Here is a 27,436-nt window from a genome sequence, read left to right as displayed (position 1 = left end):
CCACACCTTATGCTACTGAACAGAAACTACAGTCCTTCATGAACTGTAGCTAATTATCTTGAATAGCAAACAAGTCAAGGAAAGTTATCTAATGTGGATTTTTAATATATTAATATTTAGAGATTATAATTTAGCTGCATCAGTTGGAGATGCTCATAAACTTTGTCGAAAATCTAGTAATTTTAATGAACACAAACATGAATGCATCAGATGCAATCCTGCCCAGCAGCTACGATTGACAGCGCTGCTCAGAGGCAACGATGATTGACAGTTCTGCCCGGGCTCCATTTCTTGTAGTCCCGCATGGTAACGCCCCCGTCCCCCGGTTAGGTGTCCCTCTCAATGCCTGACAGCCGGTGGTCAGGTTGGGCGGCGGGTACTCCTGTTTGTTATCGGTCTGTGAGTCGGTTGCGGTCGTGTTTTTGCGGGACCTCAGTTGGTGTGCGTCTGCGGCGGCTGCCGAGTTTAGTCGTGCGAGGCCCCGGCAGGCGGTGGTGGTGGTGCGCCCGTGGCTACGGTTGCTGGGGGGAGGGGAGGGCGGCTTGGCGGGGAAGATGTCTGCCACTCTCCTCTCGCCCATCGTCGATTATTACAACGATGAGGAGGAGCTGGACAGCGTGGACGACGAGGACGACCGCAGCATCCGGGGCCGTGAGTCGGACGAAGGTGAGTGGAGATGAGGCCGGGCTGTGTGATCAGAGGCGGGCGGTTGTCGCCGCCTGACGGTGGGCCTCCTGTCCAGAGGCTGAACTGGGGTAGGGGGAGGCTGCTAACTTGGGGAGCAGGTATCAAGGGAACATGTTTGACACTCCTTATAAAATGGATGACTAGTTTACATTTCTGGGGGGGGGGGGGTCATTCCTCCCGAAACGCTAACTCTGATTTCTCGCCAAGGATGTTGCCAGACCTGCTGAGCTTTTTCAGCAATTTCTGTTCTTGTTTTTGACTTGTTTCTAGTCTTGAGTTTGAAAGAAAACAGACGAATAGGATGGAAGGAGAGCAAGAGGCAAACTTTCCGAATTCCTAATGCCACACTCCTTTACCCTGTTGTACGTTTTGCCAAGCTCCACGTACAGAACATATTCCCCATAAATCCTTGCTCAAGGTTTTGGTCAGTTCAAGGATGCGTGACATTTGAGAGCTGGCTTGTTGTATCAAGGAAATGTCGTTGAGATATTGAAGATCCTTGGACATTTTGGTTTCTTTTTCTTTCTTCCTTCCCGCTCCCAACCCAACATTTAGATCGGAATAACAATTCAGTACTTGGTATCCTCCAGGTGAAGAATGTGTTTCACACACTTCATTCACTGTTCAGCCATTGAGTGTAGGAGTTGAGATGTCATGTATTGGCTTACAGAACATTGGTGATGTCACTTTGAGAATACTGTGTGCAATTCTAACCATGCTTCTGAGGAAGGATGTTGCTAAACTTTGAGAGCATATAGAAAAGATTTACAAGGATATTGCCCTCAAATGGAGGGTATGAGTTAGAGGGAGAGGCTGAATAGGCTGGGGCTGGACTGTTGGAAGTTGAGAGGTGACCTTTGTAGAGATTTATGAAATCCTGAGGGGCATAATTAGGGTGAATAGCCAAGGTTTCTTTCCTAGGGTGGGCAGTCCAAAACTGATGTACTGAACCGTGCATCAGTGTCACTTGATAGCACTGTTGACAACCACTTCCATCACTTTTGATGATCAAGACCATAGACACATAGAGATGTATGGCATGGAAACAGACCCTTTGGTCCAATTTGCCCATGCCAACCAGATATCCTAAATTAATCTAGTCCCATTTGCCAGCATTTGGCCCATATCCCTCTAAACTCATCCTATTCATGTACCCATTCAGATGCCTTTTAAATGTGGTAATTGTATCAATCTCCACCACTTCCTCTGGCAGCTCATTCCATACATGCACCACCTTCTGCATGAAAAAGTTGCCCCTTAAGCCCCTTTTAAATCTTTCCCTTCTCACCTTAAATCTATACCATCTTGTTCTGGACTCTTTTAGCCCAGGGAAAATACCTTGTCTATTTACCCTATCCATGCCCCTCATGATTTTATAAACCTCTGAGGTCACCTCTCAGCCTCTGACGCTCACTCATACACACATCACAAGTTGTTGATTAGGTCTCTTTTAAATCTTTCCCCTTTCATCTTCAACCTATGCCCTCTAATTTTGTACTCCCTCATGCCAGGGAAAAGACTTGGCTTAGTTTCCCAATCCATGACCCCATGATTTTATAAACCTCTATAAGGTCACTCCTCAGCCTCTGCCCATAGCTCAAACTCTCCCATCCTGGCAATATTCTTGTAGGTCTTTTCAGAACCGTTGAGCGGACTGATAGAGTGGTAATTGATCATGTTAGGTTTATCCTGCTTTACATGTGAAGGATTGGGCAGTTGTGACATAAAAATTGGGTGTTAAAAATTGATTTTACAGGATCTTAGCTTTTCTGTGTTAGAGCTTCCTTGTGCTTTGAAAATGTATTTAAATGTATATTTTGCTTTAATAATTGGTCATAGAGTCATAGAGATGTACAGCATGCAAACAGACCCTTTGGTCCAACTTGTCCATGCCAACTAGATATCCTAACCTAATCTAGTCCCATTTGCCAGCACTTGGCCCATGTCCCTCTAAACCCTTCCTATTCGTTTACACATCCAGATGCCTTTTAAATGTTGTCATTGTACCAGTCTCCACTACTTCCTCTGGCAGCTCATTCCATACATGCACCACCCTCTGCATGAAAAAGTTGCCCGTTAAGCCCCTTTTAAATCTTTCCCTTCTCACCTTAAATCTATACCATCTAGTTCTGGACTCTTTCAGCCCAGGGAAAAGACCTTGTCTATTTACCCTATCCATGCCCCTCATGATTTTATAAACCTCTGAGGTCACCGCTCAGCCTCTGACGCTCCAGGGAGAACAGCCTCGGCCTATTCAGTATCTTCCTATAGCTGAAACCCTCCAACCTTGGCAACATCTTCAAATCTTTTGTGAACCTCTTCAGGTTTCACAACATTCATCCTATAGCAGGGAGACCACAATATTCCAAAAATGGCCTCACCAATGTCCTGTACAGCTGCAACATGACATTCCAACTTGTGCACTCGGTGCTCTGACCAATAATAGATATCTACCTGTGACTCTACTTTCAATGAACTATGAATCTGCAGTTCAATGTCTTTGTTCAGCAACACTCCCCAGGACTTTACCATTTAGTGTAAAAGTCTGCTCTGATTTGCCTTTCCAAAATGCAGCATTTGACATTTATCTAAATTAAACTCCACCTGCCACTCCTCAGCCCATGGCCCATCTGACCAAGATCCCGTTCTAATCTGAGGTAACCTCCTTGGCTGTCCACTACAACTCCAATTTTAGTGTCATCTGCAAACTTACTTACTACACCTCCTATGTTCACATCCAAGTCTTTTATATAAATCCTGTGCAACCAGTGAGTGAATAGGTTCACCAGTTGCCAGACCACATGCATGTTCTGTGGCCTGATGGTCCTCTATTTGTAGATTGAATGCATATGTCTGTAGCCCCTTTTCAGTTTTTTGAAAGGGCTGTTGCTAAACGTTTGCACTTCAGCTTCACATTCTTGATCTGCAGGCAGCTGGTATGGGGAGGAGTGGACAAGTCTATGAGCCTTCTTGTGGCTTTGCTCCAGGGTCTGGCCAAAGTGGCCATTAATAGGTCCAGGCAGTACATCAAAGAGGAACTTGTCATTCCTGACTGCCTGTCCCTCTTTTGCAGTTACGATGGCACTCTGGTGTCCCTGGAGAGGGAGCACACAGTGATCTCTGGCATAGTTAAGACCTTTAAAGATTGCTGGGTGGCGCAAGGGCTGGAGTATATTATCAACCTGGAAAATGATATTCTGATTTATTGCTTCTGTAATATAAGTTCCCATTTTGCCTTTTGAGTTTGTATTTGTTTTCGGTTTGGTGCCTTGACAAGAGAGCTGTTTTATTTGCTGTTTGATCCAATTTTGGACTTTTTGGAAGAGCTGAGGGGGCTTTTGTTTAGCCTTGTAACGTGCTTGTTCAAGATGCACTTGATGGGAGTCTGTGAGAGAGGAATTTTATTTTTGGTTGAAATGTGCAGTGGAACATCCTCTGGATTTTAAACCATTGTTACCCCTGCCCCAGTAGTGTTTGACGGGGTCGGAGCAGAGGGGATTTCTGTAGCTTTATGTTTATTTGTGTATTTATTTGTTTTCTTTGATATTACTTGAGTTTATTTTTATTTTGGCCCGAAATAAGACCAGAAATTAGGCCATTTTACCCACCAAGTCTGCTTCGCCATTCTCAAGTTGAGAGTGTGGTGCTGGAAAAGCATAGCAGGTCAGGCAGCATCCAAGGAGCAGGAGAATCAACACTTCAGGCAGAAGCCCATCATCAGGAATGAGGCTTGTGGGCCGGTGTTTCAAGAAACCAAGACCTATAAATAGAGAGGTGGCAAACACCACCAGCACCTCACCAGAGTCTCTTACTGATGATGTTACCTGTTATGGTGATGAAATGTCTGAAAACAAACCTTCAGGTTCAGTGAGCTAACTTACATACTTATCATCAATCTGAACTACAAATCTTCTCAAAAATGGCTAAAGTCAAGGCAGCTTTATTTAATGTTTAAAAAGAGTAGAATAGGCTTTATTTTGTGTTTCACCTAGTGTTGTCCCTGTCCCTGGGAGTGTCTGATGGGTGTTGTGTCAGGGGAGATCTTAGTTTTTGTGTTCGCATCTTTTGTTTAAAAGAGTGGAGGGTTGCTTTTTAGAGCGAAGGCCTGTGACCAATGGTGCGCCACAAGGATTGATGCTGGGTCCACTGCTTTGTCATTTATCTCAATGATTTGGATGTGAATATAAGAGGTGTGGTTAGTAAATTTGCAGATGACACCAAAGTTAGTGATGTAGTGGACAGCTAAGAAGGTTACCTCAGAATACACTAAGACCTTGATCCGATGGGTCAAGCAGTGGCAGATGGAATTTAATTTAGATAAATGTAAGGTGCTGCATTTTGGAAAGGCAAATCAGAGCAAGAGTTATTCAATTAATGGTAAGGTCCTGGGGGATATTGTTGAACAAAGATGTTGGAGTGCAGGTTCATAGTTCCTTGAAAGCTGAAATGCAGGTAGACAGTAGTGAAGAAGGCAATTGTTACGCTTGTCTTTGATGGTCAGATCGTTCAACATAGGAGCTGGAAAGTCATGTTGTGGCTATGCAGGACATTGGAGGACTGCATTCAATTCTGGTCTCCCACCTGTAGGAAAAATGTTATGCATCCTGACCAGGTTCAGAAAAGATTTACATGGATGTGGCCAGGAGGGCTGGAGGATTTGAGCATTAGGGAGAGGTTGAATAGGCTGAGGCTATTTTCCTTGGAGTGTCGGAGGCTGAAGGGCGACGTTACAGAAGTTTATAAAATCATGGATAGGGTGAGTAGCCAAGATCCTTTCCCCAGAGTAGAGGATTCCAAAACTAGAGGGCATGGGTTTAAAGTGAGAGGAGAAAGTTTTAAAAGGGACCGAAGGGACAACATTTTCACACTGAGGATGGTGTGTGTATGGAATGAGCTGCCAGAGGAAGTGGTGGAAGCTGGTATAATTACAACATTGAAATGACATCTGGACAGGTACATGAATAGGAAGAATGGGCCAAATGCTGTCAAATGAAACTAGATTAATTAAGAATATCTGGTCGGCATGGATGAGTTTGACTGAAGGATTTGTTTCCATGCTGTATATCTGACTCTGAATTCTGTGAAAGGACATTGATCTAACTGTTTCTCTCTACGTTAATTCTGTCTATGATATTTACATAATTGTCTGTCTTTAATTCATATTTTCAGAACGTACAGTATTTTACTTTTACCTTTATAATCCATTTAAAGTTAGTGAAGCAGAATTTTTCAGTCAATATTTTTATCTTGAATATAGAAATGTCATTACAGTAATAGAAATGTATAGCACAGAATCAGACCCTTTGGTACAATTCGTCTATGCCGACCAGATATCTGAAATTAATCTAGTCCCATTTACCAGCGTTTGGCCCTTGTCCCTCTTAAAACTTTCCTATTGATATATCGATCCAGATATCTTTTAAATGTTACAATTGTATGTACTAGCCTCCACCACTTCCTCTGGCAGCTCATTTCATACATGCACCACCCTCTGTGTGCAAAAGTTGCCCCTTGGGTCCCTTTTAAATCTTTCCCCAGGGTGCTGCTGAGCCACTCCCTCTGAGGCAGGACTTCCTCTCTGATAGAAGTGAAAGTTTCACCTCAAGCCAATGAATGGACCAAACAAGCAAATTCATTGCCAACTTCTATGCCCCATAAACGTAATAGTTGAAGAGATGAAATTGAAAGTAGGAGGTATCAATCTTAGGTTTCTGCTTAAACCTATCAACAAAATTCTCAGCAGTGCCTCTCCCTCTCCCCTCAACTTCCAAAAGTTGCTCATTTGCTGAGTGGCAAAAAGCACTATCTGGTAAGCTGCCCACGTGGTATTATTCGCACACACAAGGCAAACAGGCATAAATACATCCTAGCCAGCAATCAATGCAAATTTTCTCTCTTTCAGAGATACAATCAACCTCAATTGTCTTTTGCTGAAATTAGAGTCAGAACTGACCAAGTATCACCAAAAGGAGGTCTGTTTCTCATCGACTCATTGGTTAAACTCAGTAAATCATTGATTCTCATCAGCAAATTTGCCTTTGTATATAAGCAGGAAGATGCACTTAACCATTAAGCTGATTGTTTTGTGTGGTGAATACACTCCCTCCATGGCTTCATTGGTGAGTTCTAAGATTTTTGTCAAAGACATTGCAGCAATATTTCTCTCCTTTTCAGAATATGTTGGCATATGGGAAATCAGGGATAATGGTCTTCTCCTGTATTTAAAACAAAATACTTCATGGGACTAGGACTTCACTGACTGGCTAGCATTTAATGCCTGTCCCAAGTTGTCCTTGAGAAGGTGACAGCACACTGCCACCTTGAAACACCATGTCCTCTAAGTAGGTCCTCAATGCTGTTAGGGAGGGAATTGTGGAATTTTGATCCAGTCACAGTGAAGGACTGGTAACACATTTCCAAGTCAGGATGGTGAGTGGCTTGGAGGGGAGCTTGCTTGTGGTGGTGTCACCATGTATCTGCTGTCCTTGTATTTATGTATGGAAGTGTTTTTGGGTTTGGAAGATGTTGTCCAAGGATCTTAGGTAAATTTCTGCAGTGCGTCTTATGGCTGATAAACGCTACTGCTGCTGAGCTTTGGTAGTGGAAGTTAATGCATGTGGTGCCAGTCAAGCAGGCTGCTTTGTCCTGATTGGTGTCAAACTTTTTGAATGTTGTTGAACTTTCATTCATTCAGATAAGTGCGGAATATTCCATCGCTCTCTTTACTTGTTCCTTGGAAATGGTGGACAGGCTCTGGGGAGTTGGCAAATGAGTTACTTGCTGCAGTATTTTGAGCCTATGATCTACCTTTGTAGCCACTCTATTTATATGGTGAGTCCAGTTGAGTTTCTGGTCAAAGGGAACCACTGGTATGTTGTCAGTGGTATCTTGTGCTGGTAGTACCATTGAATGTCATGGGGTGGTGATTAGATTGCTTCTTATTAGAAATGGTAATTGCTTGGCATTTGTGTGGTTCACATGTTAACTTGCCACTTCTCAGCCCAGACCTGGATATTGTCCAGGTCTTTTTACGTTTGAACTTGGATTGTGTCAATATCTGATGAGTCGTGAATGGTGCTGAACATCATGCCGTCATCGGTGAACATTCCCCCTTCTGATCTTATGATGGAGAGAAGATAATTGAAGAAACAGCTGAAGATGGTTCTGCATCGGACGCTACCCTGAGGAGATTGTGTGGAGATGTCCTGGAGCTGAAATCACTGAGCTCCAACAATTGCAACTGTTGTGCCAGACATGATTCCAGGGCAGAGAGTTTGCCCCTGATTCCTATTGCTTCCAGGTTTGCTCGGACCTTTTGATGTCACCTTTGGTTGAATGTAGTGTTGATGTCAAGGGCTGTCACACTCATCTCACCTCTGGATTTCAGCTGTTTTGTCAACATTGAAACAAGGCTGTAATGAGGTTAGGAGCTGAGTGGCCCTGACAGAATCCAAACTGGGCATCACTGAACTGGCTATTTCTGAGCAAGTCCTGCTTAATAGCATTGTTGATGATACCTTCTGTCACACTGGGTATTCAGGTGTGGGATGATAGGATGGTAGTTGGCTTGGATGGATTTGTCCTGCTTTTTGTGCACCGAGTACACCAGGGTAATTTTGCGGATTATGTCATTATTGTACCTCTGTTGAATTACCTTGGCTAGGAATGGGGCATGTTCTGGAGCACTAGTCTTTGGTAATATTGCAGAAATGTTATAGTGCTCATAGCCTTTGCAATATCTGGCGTTTCCAACCATTTCTTGATGTCCCGTGGAGTGAATCAAATTCTTTGAAGACTTTTATCTGTGGTGCCAGGGAACTCTGGAGGAGACCTGATCAGATCATCCACTATGCTGAAGTTTGCAAATGCGTCAGCCTTATCTTTGCACTGATGTGCTAGGTTCTTCTATCATTGAGGATGGGGAGATTTGGGGAGCAGCCTCCTCGTCTAGCAGAGATGACAGGTTACCTGCATTTGACCCATATCCGTAAAAACCTGTTCTGTTCATGTATCCATCCAAATATCTTTTAAATGTTGTAACTGTATCGGCACCTACCACTTGCTCTGGCAGTTCAGTCACATATGAATCACACTCTTGTATGAAAAGTTGCACTCCTGGTCCCCTTCAAATCTCCCTCCTCTCCCCTCAAAAATATGCCCTTTAATATTGAACTTCCCCCACCTTAGAGAAAAGACCTTTTCAATTCACCCTATTCATACTCTTTTTTTTGGTATAAACCTCTATAAGGCCAGCCCTCAACTCCTTACTCCCCAGTGAGAAAAGTTCCAGCCCCTCTCTACAACTCTAACCCTCCGGTCCCAGCAAATCCCCTCTGACTCCCCAACAATTCAATAATATCCTCCGTAACAGGGTGGGCAGAGCTGAACATGCTATACCAAACATGGCCTCACCAACGTCCTGTACAACCTCAACTGATGTCTCAATCTCTATACTCAATGGTCTGAGTAATGAAGGCAAGCGTGCTAAAATGCCTTCTTAAGCGCACTGTCTGTCTGTGATGCAACTTTCTAAGGACTTGTACTTAAGCCCCTAGGTCTCTCTCTTCTACAACACCACTATCCAGGGCATGCCATTAACTATAAATTATTCCCCTGTTTGTCATTGTACTCTGGTATACCTCATATTTATCCCAAATTAAACTCCATCTGCCACTCCTCACCCCATGGGCCCAAGATCCCTTTGTTCTGAATATACAGTGAAGAAGGTTATGTAAGATTACAAAGGTTAATAGATTTTTGGGTGGTGTAGGGTTGGTGCAAGCAAGTAGAATTTGAGGCAGAATGTCAGCTGTGATCTCATTGAATGACAGCACAGGTCAAAGGGGTTGCAGACTCTACTCCTGCTCCTATCTTATGGTATGAGATCAGTGGGACTGCAGAACACATGGTAACATGAAGTCTCTGAGGGAAATAGCAAGAAATATCTAGCAAACTAGATAAGTCATTAAGCAAGCAAGGAGTTGAACTTTGTTAATTAGATAAAATGAAGCAAGCTGGGAGGAGGCTTGGATGGATCCTAAACACTGATGTGGGATGTTGGGCATTTTAGCTTATTTATGGGCTGTATGTTTTATGCAATTCTGCCTTTATGATTTTAAGAATTTTCTTCATTCACAGCTACAGTGAAAATTTAAGTCTGTTGGATTAATAAAGGTGCAATAATGAAGACATCACAAGCTTAACTTGCAAATAACAGCCAGGCAGTTTCCCAGGTTGAAAATCATCAGTTCTGCATTCTTTACTATGCCATGGCTGTTCCATCGTTTATCCTTTAACTTGTCTGAACATTTCATTCTCCTTTTCCTCGAGGCTTGTGCTCTTTGGGCTCTGATCCTTAGGTATTGCTCACTTTAGCCACTTGCCCACCTTACCAGCCCTCTATGACACCTGGACACCAGAATTAACCACAATCTTCCCTTCAACTTGTGGGCGATATACTGGTAACATTTTAAGTCCTCTTTTATCTTAAGAAAAAGAAGGAAGCATATGTAAGGTATAGACAGGATAGATTGAGTGAATCCTTAGAAGAGTATAAAGGCAGTAGGAGTATACTTAAGAGGGAAATCAGGAGGGCAAAAAGGGGACATGAGGTAGCTTTATTTTTGAGGTGTTGGAGGTGATTTCCTCGAATTCCAGGAGCAGCAATTACTGTTTTACGTGCTGTTGCATTGTTCTGGAACTTTTGGGGGGAAAAAAGTCAAAACAACAGCAGGTTAAAAGGGAGAAGAGCAGACAAAGGAAGCACATGGTGAGGACAGTGCAGGAGAGAGAAAACTTGCACAGTTACAGCCTTTGCTGTTTGAATTTGTGTATCGCTGGACATCAGAGTGCATCTGAGAAAATTAACAAATAGTGAAATTCACAACTAACCTTGGAGGAACTGTTGGGCGAAGTTCACAGTACAGAATCAGATAAGTTCATTGTTTGTTTTAAGTCTGTCCAAGAGAAAGGCTGCAGTAGTGAGTACAGTGGATTCTTTCTTGATATGTTTTTGGAGATAAGTCTCTTGATTAAACTTAAAATATAAGCCATAGCTATTAATTTATCCTGGGGCAGTGTTTGTTGAGGAATAAGACGGTGTTATTTTCTGGGTCTGTAGATTGTGAAGAAGCAAAAATGGCCTTTGCAGTGATATGTACCTCTTGTCAGATGTGGGAGTTTAAAGAGGGTTTAAGAGTTACTGTGGATTATATCTGCTATAAATGCTGTTGGATGCGATTCTTATCAGATCGAGTGGATCGGTTGGAGAGTCAGATAGAAGCGATGAGGAATTTGCAACAGCAACAGTATGTGATGGATAGCAGTTATAGGAAGGGGGGAAATGTCTCAGATACAGTCACATAGATGGGTTAACTCCAGGAAGGGTAAGAGAGGTAGGCAGCTAGTGCAGGAGTCTTTTGTGGATATACCCATTTCAAACAGGTATGCTGTTTTGGAAAAGGTAGGGGGTGATGGATTCTCAGGGGAACATAGCACAAACAGCCAAGCTTCTGGTGAGACTGGCACTAATGCAACAAGGGGTACGTCAGCTTCCAAGAGATCAATTGTGTTAGAGGATTCTGTAGTCAGAGGTACAGACAGATGTTTCTGTGGTCAGCAGAGAAAAAGCAGAATGGTGTGTTGTTTCCCTGGTGCCAGGATCAAGGATGCCTCAGAGAGGGTGCAGAATGTTCTCACGGGGGAGAGGGGCCAGCAGGAGGTCATTGTCCACATTGGAACCAATGACATTGGACGAGAAAAGGTTGAGACTCTGAAGGGAGATTACAGAAAGTTAGGCAGAAATTTAAAAATGAGGTCCTCAAGGGTAGTAATATCTGGATTACTCCCAGTGCTATGAGCTAGTGAGGGCAGGAATAGGAGGATAGAGCAGACGAATACATGGCTGAGGAGCTGGTGTATGGGAGAAGGATTCACATTTTTGGATCATTGGAATGTCGTTTGGGGTAGAAGTGGCCTGTACAAGAAGGACGGATTGCACTTAAATTGGAAGGGGACTAATATACTGGCAGGGAAATTTGCTAGAACTGCTTGGGAGGATTTAAACTCGTAAGGTGGGGGGGTGGGACCCAGGGAGACAGTGAGGAAGGAGATCGATCTGAGACAGGTACAGCTGAGAACAGAAGTGAGTCAAACAGTCAGGGCAGGCAGGGGCAAGGTAGGACTAATAAATGAAACTGCATTTATTTCAATGCAAGGGGCCGAACAGGGAAGGCAGATGAACTCAGGGCATGGTTAGGAACATGGGACTGGGATATCATAGCAATTATGTAAACATGGCTCAGGGATGGGCAGGACTGACAGCTTAATGTTCCAGGATACAAATGCTACAGGAAGGATAGAAAGGGAGGCAAGAGAGGAGGGGGAGTGGCATTTTTGATGAGGGATAGCATTACAGCTGTACTGAGGGAGGATATTCCTGGAAATACATCCAGGGAAGTTATTTGTGTGGAACTGAGAAATAAGAAAGGGATGATCACCTTATTGGGATTGTATTATAGACCCCCCCCCCCCCCCCCCGAATAGTCAGCGGGAAATTGAAAAACAAACTTGTAAGGAGATCTTAGCTATCTGTAAGAATAATAGGGTAGTTATGGTTGGAGATTTTAACTTTCCAAACATTGACCGGGACTGCCATAGTGTTAAAGGTTTAGATGGAGAGAAATTTCTTAATTGTGTACAAGACAATTTTCTGATTCAGTATGTGGATGTACCTGCTAGAGAAGGTGTAAAACTTGACCTACTCTTGGGAAATAAGGCAGGGCAGGTGACTGAAGTGTCAGTGGGGGTGCACTTTGGGGCCAGCGACCATAATTCTATTTGTTTTAAAATGATGATGGAAAAGGATAGACCAGATCTAAAAGTTGAAGTTCTAAATTGGAGAAAGGCCAATTTTGATGGTATTAGGCAAGAACTTTCGAAAGCTGATTGGAGGCAGATGTTCACAGGTAAAGGGATGGCTGGAAAATGGGAAGCCTTCAGAAATGAAATAACAAGAATCCAGAGAAAGTATATTCCTGTCAGGGCAAAAGGGAAGGCTGGTAGGTATAGGGAATGCTGGATGACTAAAGAAATTGAGGGTTTGGTTAAGAAAAAGAAGGAAGCATACGTAAGAGATAGACAGGATAGATCGAGTGAATCCTTAGAAGAGTATATTTAAGAGGGAAATCAGGAGGGCAAAACAGGGACATGAGATAGCTTTGGCAAGTAGAATTAAGGAGAATGCAAAGGGTTTTTACAAATATATTAAGGACAAAGGGGTAACTAGGGAGAGAATAGGGCCCCTCAAAGATCAGCAAGGCGGCCTGTGTGTGGAGCCACAGAAAATGGGGGAGATACTCGATGAATATTTTGCATCAGTATTTACTGTGGAAAAAGATATGAAAGATATAGACTGTAGGGAAATAGATGGTGACATCTTGCAAGATGTCCAGATTACAGAGGAGGAAGTGCTGGATGTCTTGAAATGGTTCAAGGTGGATAAATCCCCAGGATCTGATCAGGTGTACCTGAGAACTCTGTGGGAAGCTAGAGAAGTGATTGCTGGCCCTCTTGCTGAGATATTTGTATCATCGGTAATCACAGGTGAGGTGCTTGAAGACTGGAAGTTGGCAAACGTGGTGACGCTGTTTAAGAAGGGTGGTAAGGATAAGCCAGGGAACTATAGACCGGTGAGCCTGACCTCGGTGGTGGGCAAATTATTGGAGGGAATCCTGAGCGACAGGATGTACGTGTATTTGGAAAGGCAAGGACTGATTCAAGATAGTCAACATGGCTTTGTGTGTGGGAAATCATGTCTCACAAACTTGATTGAGTTTTTTGAAGAAGTAACAAAAAAGATTGATGAGGGCAGAGCAGTAGATGAGATCTATATGGACTTCAGTAAGGCGTTCAGCAAGGTTAGATCTCATGGAATATAGGGAGAACTAGCCATTTGGATACAGAACTGGCTCAAAGGTAGAAGACAAAGGGTGGTGGTGGAGATTTGTTTTTCAGACTGGAGGCCTGTGACCAGTGGAGTGCCACAAGGATCGATGCTGGGCCTTCTATGTTTTGTCATTTACATAAATGATTTGGATGGGAGCATAAGAGGTACAGTTAGTAAGTTTGCAGATGACATTAAAATTGGAGGTGTAGTGGACAGTGAAGAGGGTTACCTCAGCTTACAACAGGATCTGGACCATATGGGCCAATGGGCTGAGAAGTGGAAGATGGAGTTTAATTCAGATAAACGCGAGGTGCTGCATTTTGGGAAAGCAAATCTTAGCAGGACTTATACACTTAATGGTAAGGTCCTAGGGAGTATTGCTGAACAGAGAGACCTTGGAGTGCAGGTTCATAGCTCCTTAAAAGTGGAGTCGCAGGTAGATAGGATAGTGAAGGTGGCGTTTGGTATGCTTTCCTTTATTGGTCAGAGTATCGAGTACAGGAGTTGGGAGATCATGTTTTGGCTGTACAGGACTTTGGTTAGGCCACTGTTGGAATATTGCATGCAATTCTGGTCTCCTTCCTATCGGGAAAGATGTTGTGAAACTTGAAAGGGTTCAGAAAAGATTTACAAGGATGCTGCCCGGGTTGGAGGGTTTGGTGCTGGCAGGTAGGACTAGATTGGGTTGGGATATCTGGTTGGCATGGACAGGTTGGACCGAAGGGTCTGTTTCCATGCTGTACATCTCTATGACTCTATAAATGCAGGTCATTCTGCATAAACGTGTGTTTCATTAATGCAAATTCACTAAAGGGAGTGACGAATTGGGGACACTGTTTCTAAAGCGGGAACTTTGAAAATGTATGTTGGCTGGAATGCAGTTACATTAAAAACAGTGTTTAAAGTATTGGCCAAGTGTGATTTTTCCATAACGTGGGGTTGCGCAAAAACACAACCATCGTTGTATAGGACTACCTGCCTTAAAGATTTGTTAAAATCTCTACATACTGTATAGCACTTTAAGATTTGAAACATAATTTGTGACACACCTAAGTTAAGAATAACTTTGAGAATGCATTTGGACATTGAACATGATGACCGTCTACATGATCCCTCAACAAAGAGAAAATCAACATGCAATAGACATCAAAGAAAGCTGGATGTACAGAAACTGGCACCTGCAGTGAACTGCGAACAATTTAGACTCCGACTTGATGAACAGCCATCTTGCCAAGAAAACCCAAGTAATGTTGAAGTGGCATGGTCAACAGTTCAGTAAGCTACTGATATTGTCCTAAGACTACAAAATAAACCAGTGAGCTTGGTTAGTTGTAATTAGTGAATAAATTAATATCTGTTTCAAGAGAAAAATGGAGCATAGAAGATAAAATTTTCTGCTAAGAAATTACTCCAGTAGAGCAGAAGGAACCTGCAACAGATGCTCTGTCGGATGCAAGACACATGGTGAACTAACTAAGCTAGAACTCTTAAGTCCATGCTGACCAGTATGATGGAAGCATTTGTACCATACTGTTCTGTATTTGCAGAATCTTCCTCACTGTCCTGTTTGGACACCATCACCTTGATAACTTATGATCTCTCTATTTTAGTTTGTTCATACAGTTTTGGGTTACTTTTTACTTTGGCCAGACCCTCAATATGTGACGCAATACCTTGTGTCTTATTCCAGCCATTTGGCTTGTCTCCAGCACCATCTTGTTTTGATTTATTTATAATTATCTCTCGGCCTCGATTACTCAGACTGTAAGTCATCCCTTCACCTGCTGTTCAGCTGTTGACATTTTACTCATGCCGTATGACGCTTTTGATCACCTGCAGAGACTTGCTCTTCAGTCTGTCAACACTCCAATCTCTCCATTTGTATGATCTTTTGATCTCTGTGCCTGTAAACTCTGTGCCTGTATACTTTTCTTCACTTCACCTGACAAAGGACCGTTGCTCCAAAAGCTTGTGATTTCAAATAATGTAAACCTGTTGGACTATAACCTGGTGTCAGTGCAGGCATTCAATTCCATACCACAAATGCCATTTTTCAGAAAATCGCCTTGTGCTGATCTCACTGCCGAGTGATTTTAACTTATAAAAGAGCTTGATGCTTTAAGCATTATCGACAGTTCATAACTTACAAGTATCCAATTGTATAGATTTCACAAAATTAACAGAACCTTCCAGATTTTATGTAGATGTGAATGCATCCAAGCTCTTTGAAAGATACTCTCTCTCACATCTACAAGAATCTGCTATGATTATGGGAGGAAAGCATTGGTCATCAAGCCCCTATCCCACTATTTGCATCATTAGTACGAATGTGTTAATTTAATCATAAAAATTACCAATAGATTTGCTATTTATCCTGGGAATCAGTTCAAGAGACATTCTCCAGGGTCCTTTTAATTGAATGAAAAAGGAAGAAATGAGGACTGCAGATTCTGGAGAGACAGTCAAAGTGTGGCGCTGGAAAAGCACAGCCAGTAGGGTAGCATCCAAGGAGCAGGAGAGTGTTTTGGGCATAAGACCTTCATCTGGAATGTAATGGGCAAGGGGGCTGAGAGATAAATATGAGGCTGGGGGGTGGGGGGGGGGGGAGGTAGCTTGGAAAGTGATGGATGCAGGTGGAGGGGTGAAAGGTTGGTGAGGAGGGACAAGCAGAGAAGTGGGAAGGAAGATTGACAGGTGAAGAGGGCGGTGCTGAGTTAGTGTTGGATCTGGGATGAGGTGGAGGGAGAGGAGAATTGGAAACTAGTGAAGTTGATGCTTTGTGGTTGAAGGGTTACAAGGCGGAAGATGAGGTGTTCCTTCTCCAGTTGTCCAAATCTCCCCTCCCACCTCATCGCAGATCTAACCCTCCAACTACTACTTGATATGTCTGTCTTCCTTCCCATCTATTCACTCCACTCTCACCAGCAACCTATCATAATCCCCTCTTCCTCTGCATCCACCTAAAGCCTTCCCCACCCCAACCTCACCTGCACCCTGCCATTAAATGAAAACAGTTTATGAGAAACAAAAGTTATTTTTAAAACATCTGTGGCAAATACATCTAGGTTATCATCCAGAATTAGAATTAATCCCAAACACAAGACAAACTCCCACAATCCTAGAAGTCAGCAGTCTCTGCAGAGATGCTGCTTTTTTTTTTGAAAAGGACAAAAGGGAGCAAAAAGCACTTCTGTGGAACAAAGGTCTGAAAACAATGAATAGAATATAATGTTAACTTGTGCTCCTTCAGATTTTCTGTTGATGAAAGTGACTTGCTGACATCCTTAGGTGGTTGTTCCGATTGAAATCAAGGTAGAGCTGAGTCTTTGGAAAGTAACCACAGTTAAGCTTCTCAGGACTTGCTTCTACTTCCAGAAGGAGAAAGACTTAGACCTTCTCGTGAGTTTTCTTCCTTACTGATGCTTAGGGCATTTGATGTTGTGCAGTTCAATTGCAAGTGGCCTGAGAATTGGTGATGGTGGTGTATCCATGTCCCTCTTTGGCTTGGTACTGTATTCCCACTGGCCACTCCAGTAGTGAAAGGACTGTAGGCGGAAAAGCCTTGTCAGGTGCTGGTTTCCACATCACTAGAAGCGTCCAGTCAGAGGAAGTTGCCAATGATGAGCATGGCACCATGTGGAAATTCTTTGCCAATCTGAGAGTGAGTCTTATTCTCAAAAGCTTCTGCCAGAAGGGTTAACACATGCTGGCATATGTGTGGTGAGTTGGATACAGGCATTCAAAATCATGAGGATGAAGACTTTGGAGGGCAGTTGAGACAAACATCAGTTGTTTCTGCTGGTGCAAGTTGGAAGAACAAGCAGGCACATATTAATGGAAATTGGCAAAGAAGCATTGATGACATGAAGAAAAACTTTTCCATGCAGTGATTATGATCTGGAATACATTGCCTGGGAGTGTGGTACTGCATGTTTAATTGAGATATTCAAGAGGAAGTTAGATTATTATCTGAAAAATAAGAATGTGCACCACTGCATGGTGAAAATGGTTTGTGACCTGAGTGGAGTTACTCCTTCAGAGAGACAACTGTCAAATTCCCTCCTCCTGTTCTGTAACCATTCTGTGATATGATTCTATGATTCCAAGTGTTGGTATTGTGTGAGATACTTATTTTTCTTCCAGGTAATTTAATGGCATTCTGTTTCCTTAATATTTGATAGATACAGAGGATGCAAGTGAGACAGATATTGCTAACAAGCAAGATGATGAAGACTACCTAGAAGTGAAAGAACAGTGAGTATTCTTGTGATGCAGCTGCCTTGTGATGTATAGGCCACAGCATAAGAAATTAGACAATAGACAATAGGTGCAGGAGTAGGCCATTCTGCACCTCGAGCCTGCACCACTATTCAATATGATCATGGATGATCATCCTTAATCAGTATCCTGTTCCTGCCTTATCTCCATAACCCTTGATTCCACAATCCTTGAGAGCTCTATCCAACTCTTTCTTAAATTAATCCAGAGACTGGGCCTCCACTGCCCTCTGAGGCAGAGCATTCCACACAGCCACCACTCTCTGGGTGAAGTAGTTTCTCGTCATCTCTGTCCTAAATGGTCTACCCCGTATTTTTAAGCTGTGTCCTCTGTTTTGGCACTCACCCATCAGCGGAAACATGTTTCCTGTCTCCAGAGTGTCCAATTCTTTAATAATCTAATGTCTCAATCAGATCCCCTCTCAGTCTTCTAAACTCAAGGGTATACAAGCCCAGTCGCTCCAGTCTTTCAGTGTAAGGTAATCCCGCCATTCCAGGAATTGACCTTGTGAACCTACGCTGCACTCCCTCAATAGCCAGAATGTCTTTCCTCAAATTTGGAGATCAGAACTGCACACAGTACTCCAGGTGTGGTCTCACCAGGGCCCTGTCCAGCTGCAGAAGAACCTCTTTGCTTCTGTACTCAATCCCTCTTGTTATGAAGGCCAGCATGCTATTAGCCTCCTTCACTACCTGCTGTACCTGCACGCTTACCTTCATTGACTGGTGTACAAGAGCACCCAGATCTCTCTGTACTGCCCCTTTACCTAAATTGATTCCATTTAGGTAGTAATCTGCCTTCCTGATCTTGCCATCAAAGTGGATAACCATACATTTATCCACATTAAAATTCCGATTGTAGCAAATAATTGTATTTTAGGAGTTACTTCAAGTAACTTGGGCAGATTGAGATTTTCTTTCTTTATCACTTGCTGTAACCAGTATGATAAATAATATAACTTGTACAAAGAGCATTTTTTTTTCCCCGAGGAGAGGCGATGGCCTAATTAATCTAGAGACCCAGGCAATGTTCTGGGTACCCAAGTTCAGATCCTGCCATGGCCAGTAGTGGAATTTGAGTTCAGTAAAAACTTGGAATTGAGAGTCCAGTGATGGCCATAAATGGTGGTCTAGCATTATTGTCTCAAAGTTTTGATGCAGTTTCACGTTTTATATTTAGATTATAAAAAGCAATCTGTACTGTAGTGCTGTTGATTATTGCCATCAATGTGCTGTTTCTCTGACAACTAATCAACTGAACAAATAACTAACAAAATAATCAGCATTTAAAAAAACAAGGTTCCCAGTCAAGCCATTTCCATTTGCCTCCAGCAAATCTGTGAGTTTTGGATATTTTGTGACTAGTCACTCACTACTTAATCACTGACCTTTGCCCCTTTATTTTCTATATCTTTGCCAATTCAATTTTTAAAAAAATTTCTCATTGAATAGTGAGGTAATGAGCATGAGGTTAGAGTTTAAATGATCAATGAGATGGTTACAGCACAGATTTCTTGTATAGGTGGCTGTTCGGTTGAAAGGCAAGGCTGATAGGTGTAGGGAAAGCTGAATGACTGACTAAAGAAATTTAGGTTTAGGTTAGGGAAAAGGAGGAAGCATATGTCAGGTATTGACAGGATAGATTGTGATTCCTTAGAGTATAAAGGCAGTAGGAGTATACTTAAGAGGGAAACTAGAAAGGCAAAAAGGGGACATGAGATAGCTTTGGCAAATAGGGTTAAGGAGAATCCAGAGGGATTCCATAAATACCTCAAGGACAAAAGAGTAACTAGGGAGAGAAAAGAGCCCCTCAAAAATCAGCAAGGCAGCTATGTGTGGAACCACAGGAGATGAGGGAGATACCAAATGAGCATTAGTGTTTACTATGGAGAAGGACATGGAACATATAGAATGTGGGGAAATAAATGGTGACAACTTGAAAAATATCCATAATACAGAGATGGTGGTGCTGGATGTCTTAAAATGCATGAAAGTGGATACATTTCCCAGGACCTGAGCAGGTGTACCCTAAAACTCTGTGGAAAGCTAGGGAAGTGATTGCTGGGTCTCTTTGTTGAGATATTTGGATTATTGGTAGTGATAGGTGAGGTGCCAGAGGACTGGAGATTGGCTAATGTGGTGCCACTGTTTAAGAAAGGTGGTATAACTATAAACCGGTGAGCCTGACATCAGTGGTGGGCAAGTTGTTGGAGGGAATCATGAGGGGCAGGATTTCCATGTATTTGGAAAGGCAAGGACTGATTAGGGATAGTCAACATGGCTTTATATGTGGGAAGTCATGTCTCACGAGCTTGATTGAGTGTTTTTGAAGAAAAGAGGATTGATAAGGGTAGAGCGGTAGACATGATCTATATGGACTTCAGTAAGATGTTCAACAAGGTTCCTCATGATAGACTGATTAGCAAGTTTAGATCTCATGGAATCCAGGGAGAACTAGCCACTTGGATACAGAACAAACTTGAAGATAGAAGGCAGAGGGTGGTAGTAGAGGTTGCTTTTCAGACTGGAGGACTGTGACCTATGGTGTGCCACAAGGATCAGAGCTGGGTCCACTGCTTTTTCTCATTTATATAAATGATTTGGATGTGAATATAGGAGGCATAGTTAGTAAGTTTGTAAATGACACCAAAATTGGAGATGTAGTGGACAGCAAAGCAGGTTACCTCTGATTTCAACAGGATATTGATCAATTGGGCCAATGGGCTGAGAAGTGACAAGTGGAGTTTAATTTAGATAAATATGAGGTGCTGCATTTTGGAAAGGCAAATCAGAGCAGGATTTGCACACTTAATGGTAAGGCCGTGGGGAGTGTTGCTGAACAAAGAGACCTTGGAGTGTAGGTTTGTAGCTCCTTGAAAGTGGGGTCGCAGGTAGATAGGATAGTGAAGAAGGCGTTTGGTATGCTTTCCTTTATTGGTCAGAGCACTGAGTATAGGAGTTGAGGGATCATGTTACAGTTGTACAGGATGTTGGTTAGGCCACTTTTGGAATATTGCGTGTAATTCTGGTCTCCCTCTTATTGGAAGGATGTTGTGAAGCTTGAAAGGTTTCAGAAAAAATTTACAAGGGTGTTGCCAGGGTAGGAGGGTTTGAGCTATAGGGAGAGGTTGAATAGGCTGGATCTGTTTTCTCTGGAGTGTTGGAGGCTGGGTGGGGGGACCTTTTTATAGAGGTTTATAAAATCATGAGGGACGTGGACAGGGTAAGTAAACAAGGTCTTTTCTCTGGGATGGGAGGAGTCCAGAACTAGAGGGCGTAAGTTTAGGGTGAGAGGAGAAACATTTAAAAGGGACCTAAAGGGGACCTTTTTTCACATAGAGGGTAGTGGGTGTTTGGGATGAGCTGCTAGAGAAAATGGTGGAATCTGGTACAATTAAAAGGCATCTGGATGGGTAAATGAATAGAAAAGGTTTAGAGGAATATGGGCCAACTTGCTAGCAAATGGGACTAGATTAATTTAGGATATCTAGTTGATATGAATGAATGAATGAATTGAATTGAAGGGTCTGTTTCCATGCTCTACATTCCTATGATTGCCTATTCATTAGGATGTGGGGATTGAATAGTATTTAGGTGATGAGGAAGACCATATCTGCAGTATGGAATGCAACATTCATGATGCTGATCACTAGATTTTAATTATTTTTTGCCACTGATTTGAAGCAATGTATGTACTTTTGAAATGTACTATTGACAAGGACACTGCTGAAGGGTTGTTAGAACTAATTATCATAGGATCATTAGAAATTTGCAGCAGAGAAGATGGCTATTCAGCCCATTGTGTCCATATCTACTGACAGTGCCTTCTGAACTAATCCCTCTTTGCAGTTTGAACACTGCATTGGGATTGCAATAGGACATAGGTGAATGAAGTGAAATTGTACACTGAAGTCATATGAGGAAGTTGCCTGCACTGGAAAACTTTCATAATGTGGAAGGATTGGACAGGCTGAGGTCGTTTTCTTTGAAACAGATCAAGTTTAATTGAAGCAAATTAAAATTATGAGGAGACTATACAAGTGGAAAGGAAGTCTTTATTTCCTTTGGATGAGCAGAGGTGTCCAGAACAAAGGAGCATAGATTTTATGATGAGAGGGGGAAAGTCTTTGCACCAGGAGGATGACCCACATGTGGAACTCACTGGCTGAAAGAGTGGCAGAAGCTGTGACCCTCATAATATTTTTAAAAATACTTGGTTTCAGCACTTCATGGATTAAGGACCAAGAGTTGGAAAATGATAGTCTGTTTGGCTCCTTGTATGCTAAAGTGGATGAGATGGGCCAAATGGGCCTCCTTATGTGCTGTATTTTATTTTTGACAGCTACTTTGAGCAACCTTTCACCACAGTGACCTTTTTAGTGCAGCAAAACAAGTGATCTTGATTTAATACTTACAGATCAGAAATAATGTACATAACACTGCATAGCGTGGTTCTGAGTTTCCTCATTCTCTAAATACATTCTGAATTCCTGCATACCAGTGATTCGATAGTCACCTATAGAAATCTCTCCATCTGGCAATTTGTACAGTGGATGTCTAATTGGGCATGCTTTCTCCAACATCTTGCTCTCCAATATTTCTAGCCCTGTTATTGATTTCAACTGTTGTTTCCAATTATTCCTGAATGTGTCTGGTCTTGGCATTCAATTCTAGCTAAGCTGCTGGTGTGACTTTTAAAAATTTATTTCTAGGATGTGACCACAATTATTGCGTATCTGTTATGGCCCTTGAGAAGGTGATAGTGAACTGTTTTCATCTATGACATGATATATGATATGATATGACACTGCTGTGGTGTAGATACACCCACAGTACTGTTGGAGAGGGAGTGCCAAGAGTTCGAATCAGTGCAAATGAAGGAATGTTGATGTAGTTCCAAGTCAGGATCATGTGTGACTAAGACAGTAACTTGCATGTGGTCCCACACAACTGTTGCTTTTGCTCATTTAGGTAATAGAAGTTGCAGATTTGGAAGGTTCTGTCAAAGGAGGCTTTGCTGAAGGAGTTGCTCCAATGCAGATTGTACACACTGCCACTGTATGTTGATTTGAGGACAGATTGAATGGTGTGCTCATTGAGTAGGCTACTTTACCCTGCATGACGTTAAGCTTCTTGAGTGCTGTTATGGCTGCACCCTTAAAGACAAGTGGAGCAACTTCCATAATGTTCCTGATTTGTGCTTTCTAAATTGTTGTCACGTTTTGGGGAGATTTGGAAGCGACTATTTGCCATAGAATTCAATGTCTGACCTGCTTCTCAGTCTCAACATTTATTTGACTGATCTAGCTAGGTTTCTTGGCAATGATAACTCAAGGTTTTGGTTAGGATTTGCTAATGGGGCACTGTTGAATGCAAGAAAAGGTGATTTCATTCTCTCTTGTTTGAATTAGTCATTGTCTGGCATTTTTATGATGTAAATGTTACTTGTTTGGCCATTGTTTAATGTTGTCCAGCTCTTTCTGCATGCAGTTCCAGATTATTTTGATGTATACAAGTTACAAGTGGTAGTGAATACTGCAATCACGATGAACATCTTTACTTCAGATCTTACAATGAAGGGAAGCAACTGAAGATGTTTAGGCCAACAACACTGCAATGTAGATGTCCTGGGGCTGAAATAATTGGCCTTCAATAACCAAAATCAATTTTCTTTTTGTGTTCAGTATGACTCCAACCAGTGGAGAGTTTTCCTGTCTCATTTCCCATTGACATTAGTCTTGCAAGGCTCCTTTCTATTCATTCACAGGAAGTTGGTGGCGCAGGCTGCACCAGCATTTAATACCTGTCCCTACTTGTTAAGTGTCAACCACTGCTGTGGGTGTGGAGTCACATGTAGGTCAGATCAGGCAATTTCTTTCCCTAAAGGATATTGCTGAACAGTTTTTCCTCTGGCAATCGACAATGGTTCATGGTCGCCATTAGGCTCTTAATTCCACATTTTTAGAAAATGTAATTCAGGTTCCACCATCTGCCCTGGCATAATGGTGACACAAGCCACCAGATGTTAGCAAAGAAGATTTTGCAGGGTATGGAACACAGGAGTATGCTATTCATTATATCAAGACCACTCCACCATTCAGTTCGGTCACTTACCTCCGTACCACTTTGTCATGCTCTCTCCATATCTGTTATTAGCATCAGAGATCTGATATTTGTCTTAAACATTCTCATCGACTGAGGTTTTGCAGTCCTCTGGGATAGAGGCTTTGGTGTGCTTTTGCTATTCCTGATGCCTGCATGTCAATGTAAGTGATGCTGTTTGGTTTTATTCTTGTATGACGCTTCTAAAGTAGTTTTTGGTACATCAGAGTGATTTCATCAGCTATTTCAGAGGCCAGTTAAAATTCAAGCTTAACACATTACTGAACCTCTGGAGTCAGACCTGATCGGACAGCATATTTCGTTCTATGAACTATTGGGCCAGTGGTTTCTTAATCCAGTAAATTTGTCATCACCAATGCTGGGACTAGATTTTCTTAAATTCCAGATCTATTTAATTTTATTGAATTTAAATTCTTCCAGCTGCACTTGTGATATTTGACCTTGCATCTCCAGATCATTGGTCCAAGCATTTGTATTTGGCCAGTAACTCTGTGATTATGCTTTTATAAGGATACAGTAGTACAATGATTATTGTGCTGGGCAAGTAATCTAGTGTCAAAGTGTGGAGCTGGTAATCTCATGGCATAGAATAATCCAATGATTGCAATTTCAGGTGTGACCATAGCATTCGGCGAATTTTAATTCTGTCTTAAAAACCGGGAAATAAAGGGGCTATGAATATGTTGGACTATCAGGAAAATAACAACAATCCAACACCAGTATCGTTGGTTGAATTGTCTTCCAAAGTGTCCTAGCCAGATACTTGTTTGTGTTCTTCCAAAATTATAACTCGTAAAGGCTAGCATTTCTCACACCTCAAAAGGAAATGGGAAAATAAATATTCTCAAAGTGTCTTTGGTGTTTAAATATTAGTTGTATGGGTTCGTAAATGAAACTAGTTATCAAATACCCAGCCATAAAGCTATAATATGGTAATATTAGATTTTAAATTAGAAAAGAGCTGTTGCAGTGTACTTTTTATATCCTTTTCAATTTGGCTGAACCAGTGAATACAGGTTTTCCACTATAATGCAGCAGTTGTGTTCCTCTGCAACCTCGCACTGGTTAGCGTCAGAGATCTGATATTTGTCTTAAACATTCTCATCGACTGAGGTTTTGCAGTCCTCTAGGATAGAGGCTTTGGTGTGCTTTTGCTATTCCTGATGCTTACATGTCAATGTAAGTGATCCCATTTGGATCACACTGTAGAAGATCGGTAGTAGAAAATCAGTGCACCCGTTCAGTAGAAAGTTAATCTTATTCAAATAATGCCCACAATTAGTCAATCATGTTATAGCCAATTCACACTAATGAGACGCTTGTTAAAACAGAGCAACCTGTTTTGGAACTTTAATTATATTTATATTGCATCTTTTTCTTGTTCATAGAATGTACCAGGAAAAATTAACATCTTTAAAGAGGCAGCTACAACAGTTACAGGAAGGTGAGAACTTTTTTTTTATACTTTGGAAAATGGAGTGAACATATTGTGTGTAGTCGTGAAAAGTAATGCTTGAAGCTTTAGTTGTGGTTTTTTTCATAATGCCCCATAGGAGTCCAAATTGGCTTAGTGGTAACTTGCTCAACCAGTAAGTTGTGTTCAGTTTAACTTAAGGCACGTTAATGCAGTATTAATAAGAGTGCCTCCCTGTTGAAATGTGACATTTAAACCAAGCTGAAATACCATTACGGTTAGTTACTTTGAGTTTTAAGCCTTTTTTTTTAGATGTGACATTTTGAATTCATCTGCATTGCCAATTTGATGTAAAAAAAAACCCATTGCATGATTTGAAGAAAAACAGTGAAGATTTTACTAGGGCATATTAACTCTGTAACTACCGTCACGTTAGATTATTTCGCCATTGACTCATTGTTGTGATGATTTCTGTGTACAGCTTCATTGCTGCATTACGCTGCATCACAATACTGATTACATCTCATAATGTACTCTGACTGCAAAGCACTTTGGGATATCCTGATGCTAGAAAGGGTGTTATATAAATGCATGTCCTTTATATTATTATATCTCATTGCCTGTCAAAAATTAAAAAGATGAAATCAGCATGGATATTAGGGTAAAGAGAAATTGGAAAGAGTAACAGGAGGCAATAATGTGAATGAATACAACAGGAGAAAATAAATGGACTCAGGAAAGGAGGCAGAGACTGACTGACAATAGTTGCAGCAAGTATGGAGTAAATTGGATTTTTTCTCTCTGTGTAGTTAAAATTTTCATTGAAAGTAATCCCTTCACCTTATTCTACATGATTTAGGTTTTTATTAACTCTGATAATGTGGGGAAACTGCTGGTTCCTCCAATTAATCTGACTGATAATGAGATGTATGACAAAGTAGTACTTGTTACCAAGAATGAGATCATTCTGCTGCCTCTGTTGATTTTTCCCTTTCCCAGCAAATGAAACTTGTTCGCACCCTGATGCCTGAACCTTGTTTGCTCCAGTTATTTACCTGCGTACTATGAGATCTCTGTTCATCTTGTTAATTAAGTCCACCTCCTGCCTCCTTGACCCCATTCCCACTGAATTAACTGAGTCAACTCTTGACCTATGCTGGCTGACATTGTAGTTGCTTCCTTTTGGATATAAACTTCTCCATTCTAAATTTATTTAAACACCCACCTGCTCCTTTTTTTAAAAAAAGGTACAGTTTTTTTTGAGTTACTGCTGTCTCCAAACGTGTATGTTCTCCAGTGCTTATATATGTTGCTTTCCCAATCAATGTTTATTTCCATGAGACCATAAGACATTGGAGCAGGAGTAGTCAATTCAGCCCATCGAATCTGTTCCACCATTCAGTGAGATCATGGCAGATCTGATAATCCTCAACTGCACTTTCCTGCTGTGTCCCCATAAACCCTTGATTCCCTTAACGATTAGAGATGTGTCTATCTCAGCCTTGAATATACTTGATGATCCAGCCTTAAAAAAATCCATAGATTAAAATCCTTGAGGACAGGTATTACTCCTTGTCTTTGTCCCAAACTGGTGACTCCTTTCTCGAAGATCATGTCCTCTGATGCTGGACTTGACCATGAAGGGAAACGACCTCTTCATCTCTGCCCTGTCAGTTTCCCTGATAATCTTGCATGTTTTGATAAAGTTGCCTCTCAGTTTTTCTAACTCCAGTGAGTACTCAAAACTTTCATAGAATTATAGAGATGTACAGCACAGAAACAGACCCTTTGTTCAGCATGGATGAGTTGGACCAGATATGCCTACCCAATCTCGTGTCTCACCTGTCAGCATCCGGCCGATATCCTTCCAAACCCTTCCTATTCATATACTCATCCAGATGCCTTTTTAAATGTAGCAATTGTAAGGTCTAACAAATGAGGAACGGTTGAAGATCCTGGGGTTGTATTCATTGGAGTTTAGAAGATTAA

General features: G+C 41.9%; 1 protein-coding gene across 1 annotated transcript in view; it reads left to right on the top strand.

Moving 5' to 3' along the window:
* Positions 1–326: 326 nt before the first annotated feature.
* The window catches only part of suds3 (SDS3 homolog, SIN3A corepressor complex component), a 59,072-nt gene continuing 31,962 nt past the window's right edge, over positions 327–27,436 (top strand). Inside the window, exons 1-3 of the mRNA XM_072587295.1 lie at positions 327–666; positions 17,815–17,887; positions 25,422–25,477. Coding sequence (XP_072443396.1) covers positions 555–666; positions 17,815–17,887; positions 25,422–25,477 — 241 coding nt within the window. The 5' untranslated portion in view covers positions 327–554. The remainder of the gene's footprint in view (positions 667–17,814; positions 17,888–25,421; positions 25,478–27,436) is intronic.

This window comes from Chiloscyllium punctatum, chromosome 17, assembly GCF_047496795.1.
Source record: "Chiloscyllium punctatum isolate Juve2018m chromosome 17, sChiPun1.3, whole genome shotgun sequence".
Classification (NCBI taxonomy): Eukaryota; Metazoa; Chordata; class Chondrichthyes; order Orectolobiformes; family Hemiscylliidae; genus Chiloscyllium; species Chiloscyllium punctatum.
The sequence above is the reverse complement of the archived record's forward strand: the minus strand, read 5'-3'. Positions and strand labels throughout refer to the sequence as shown.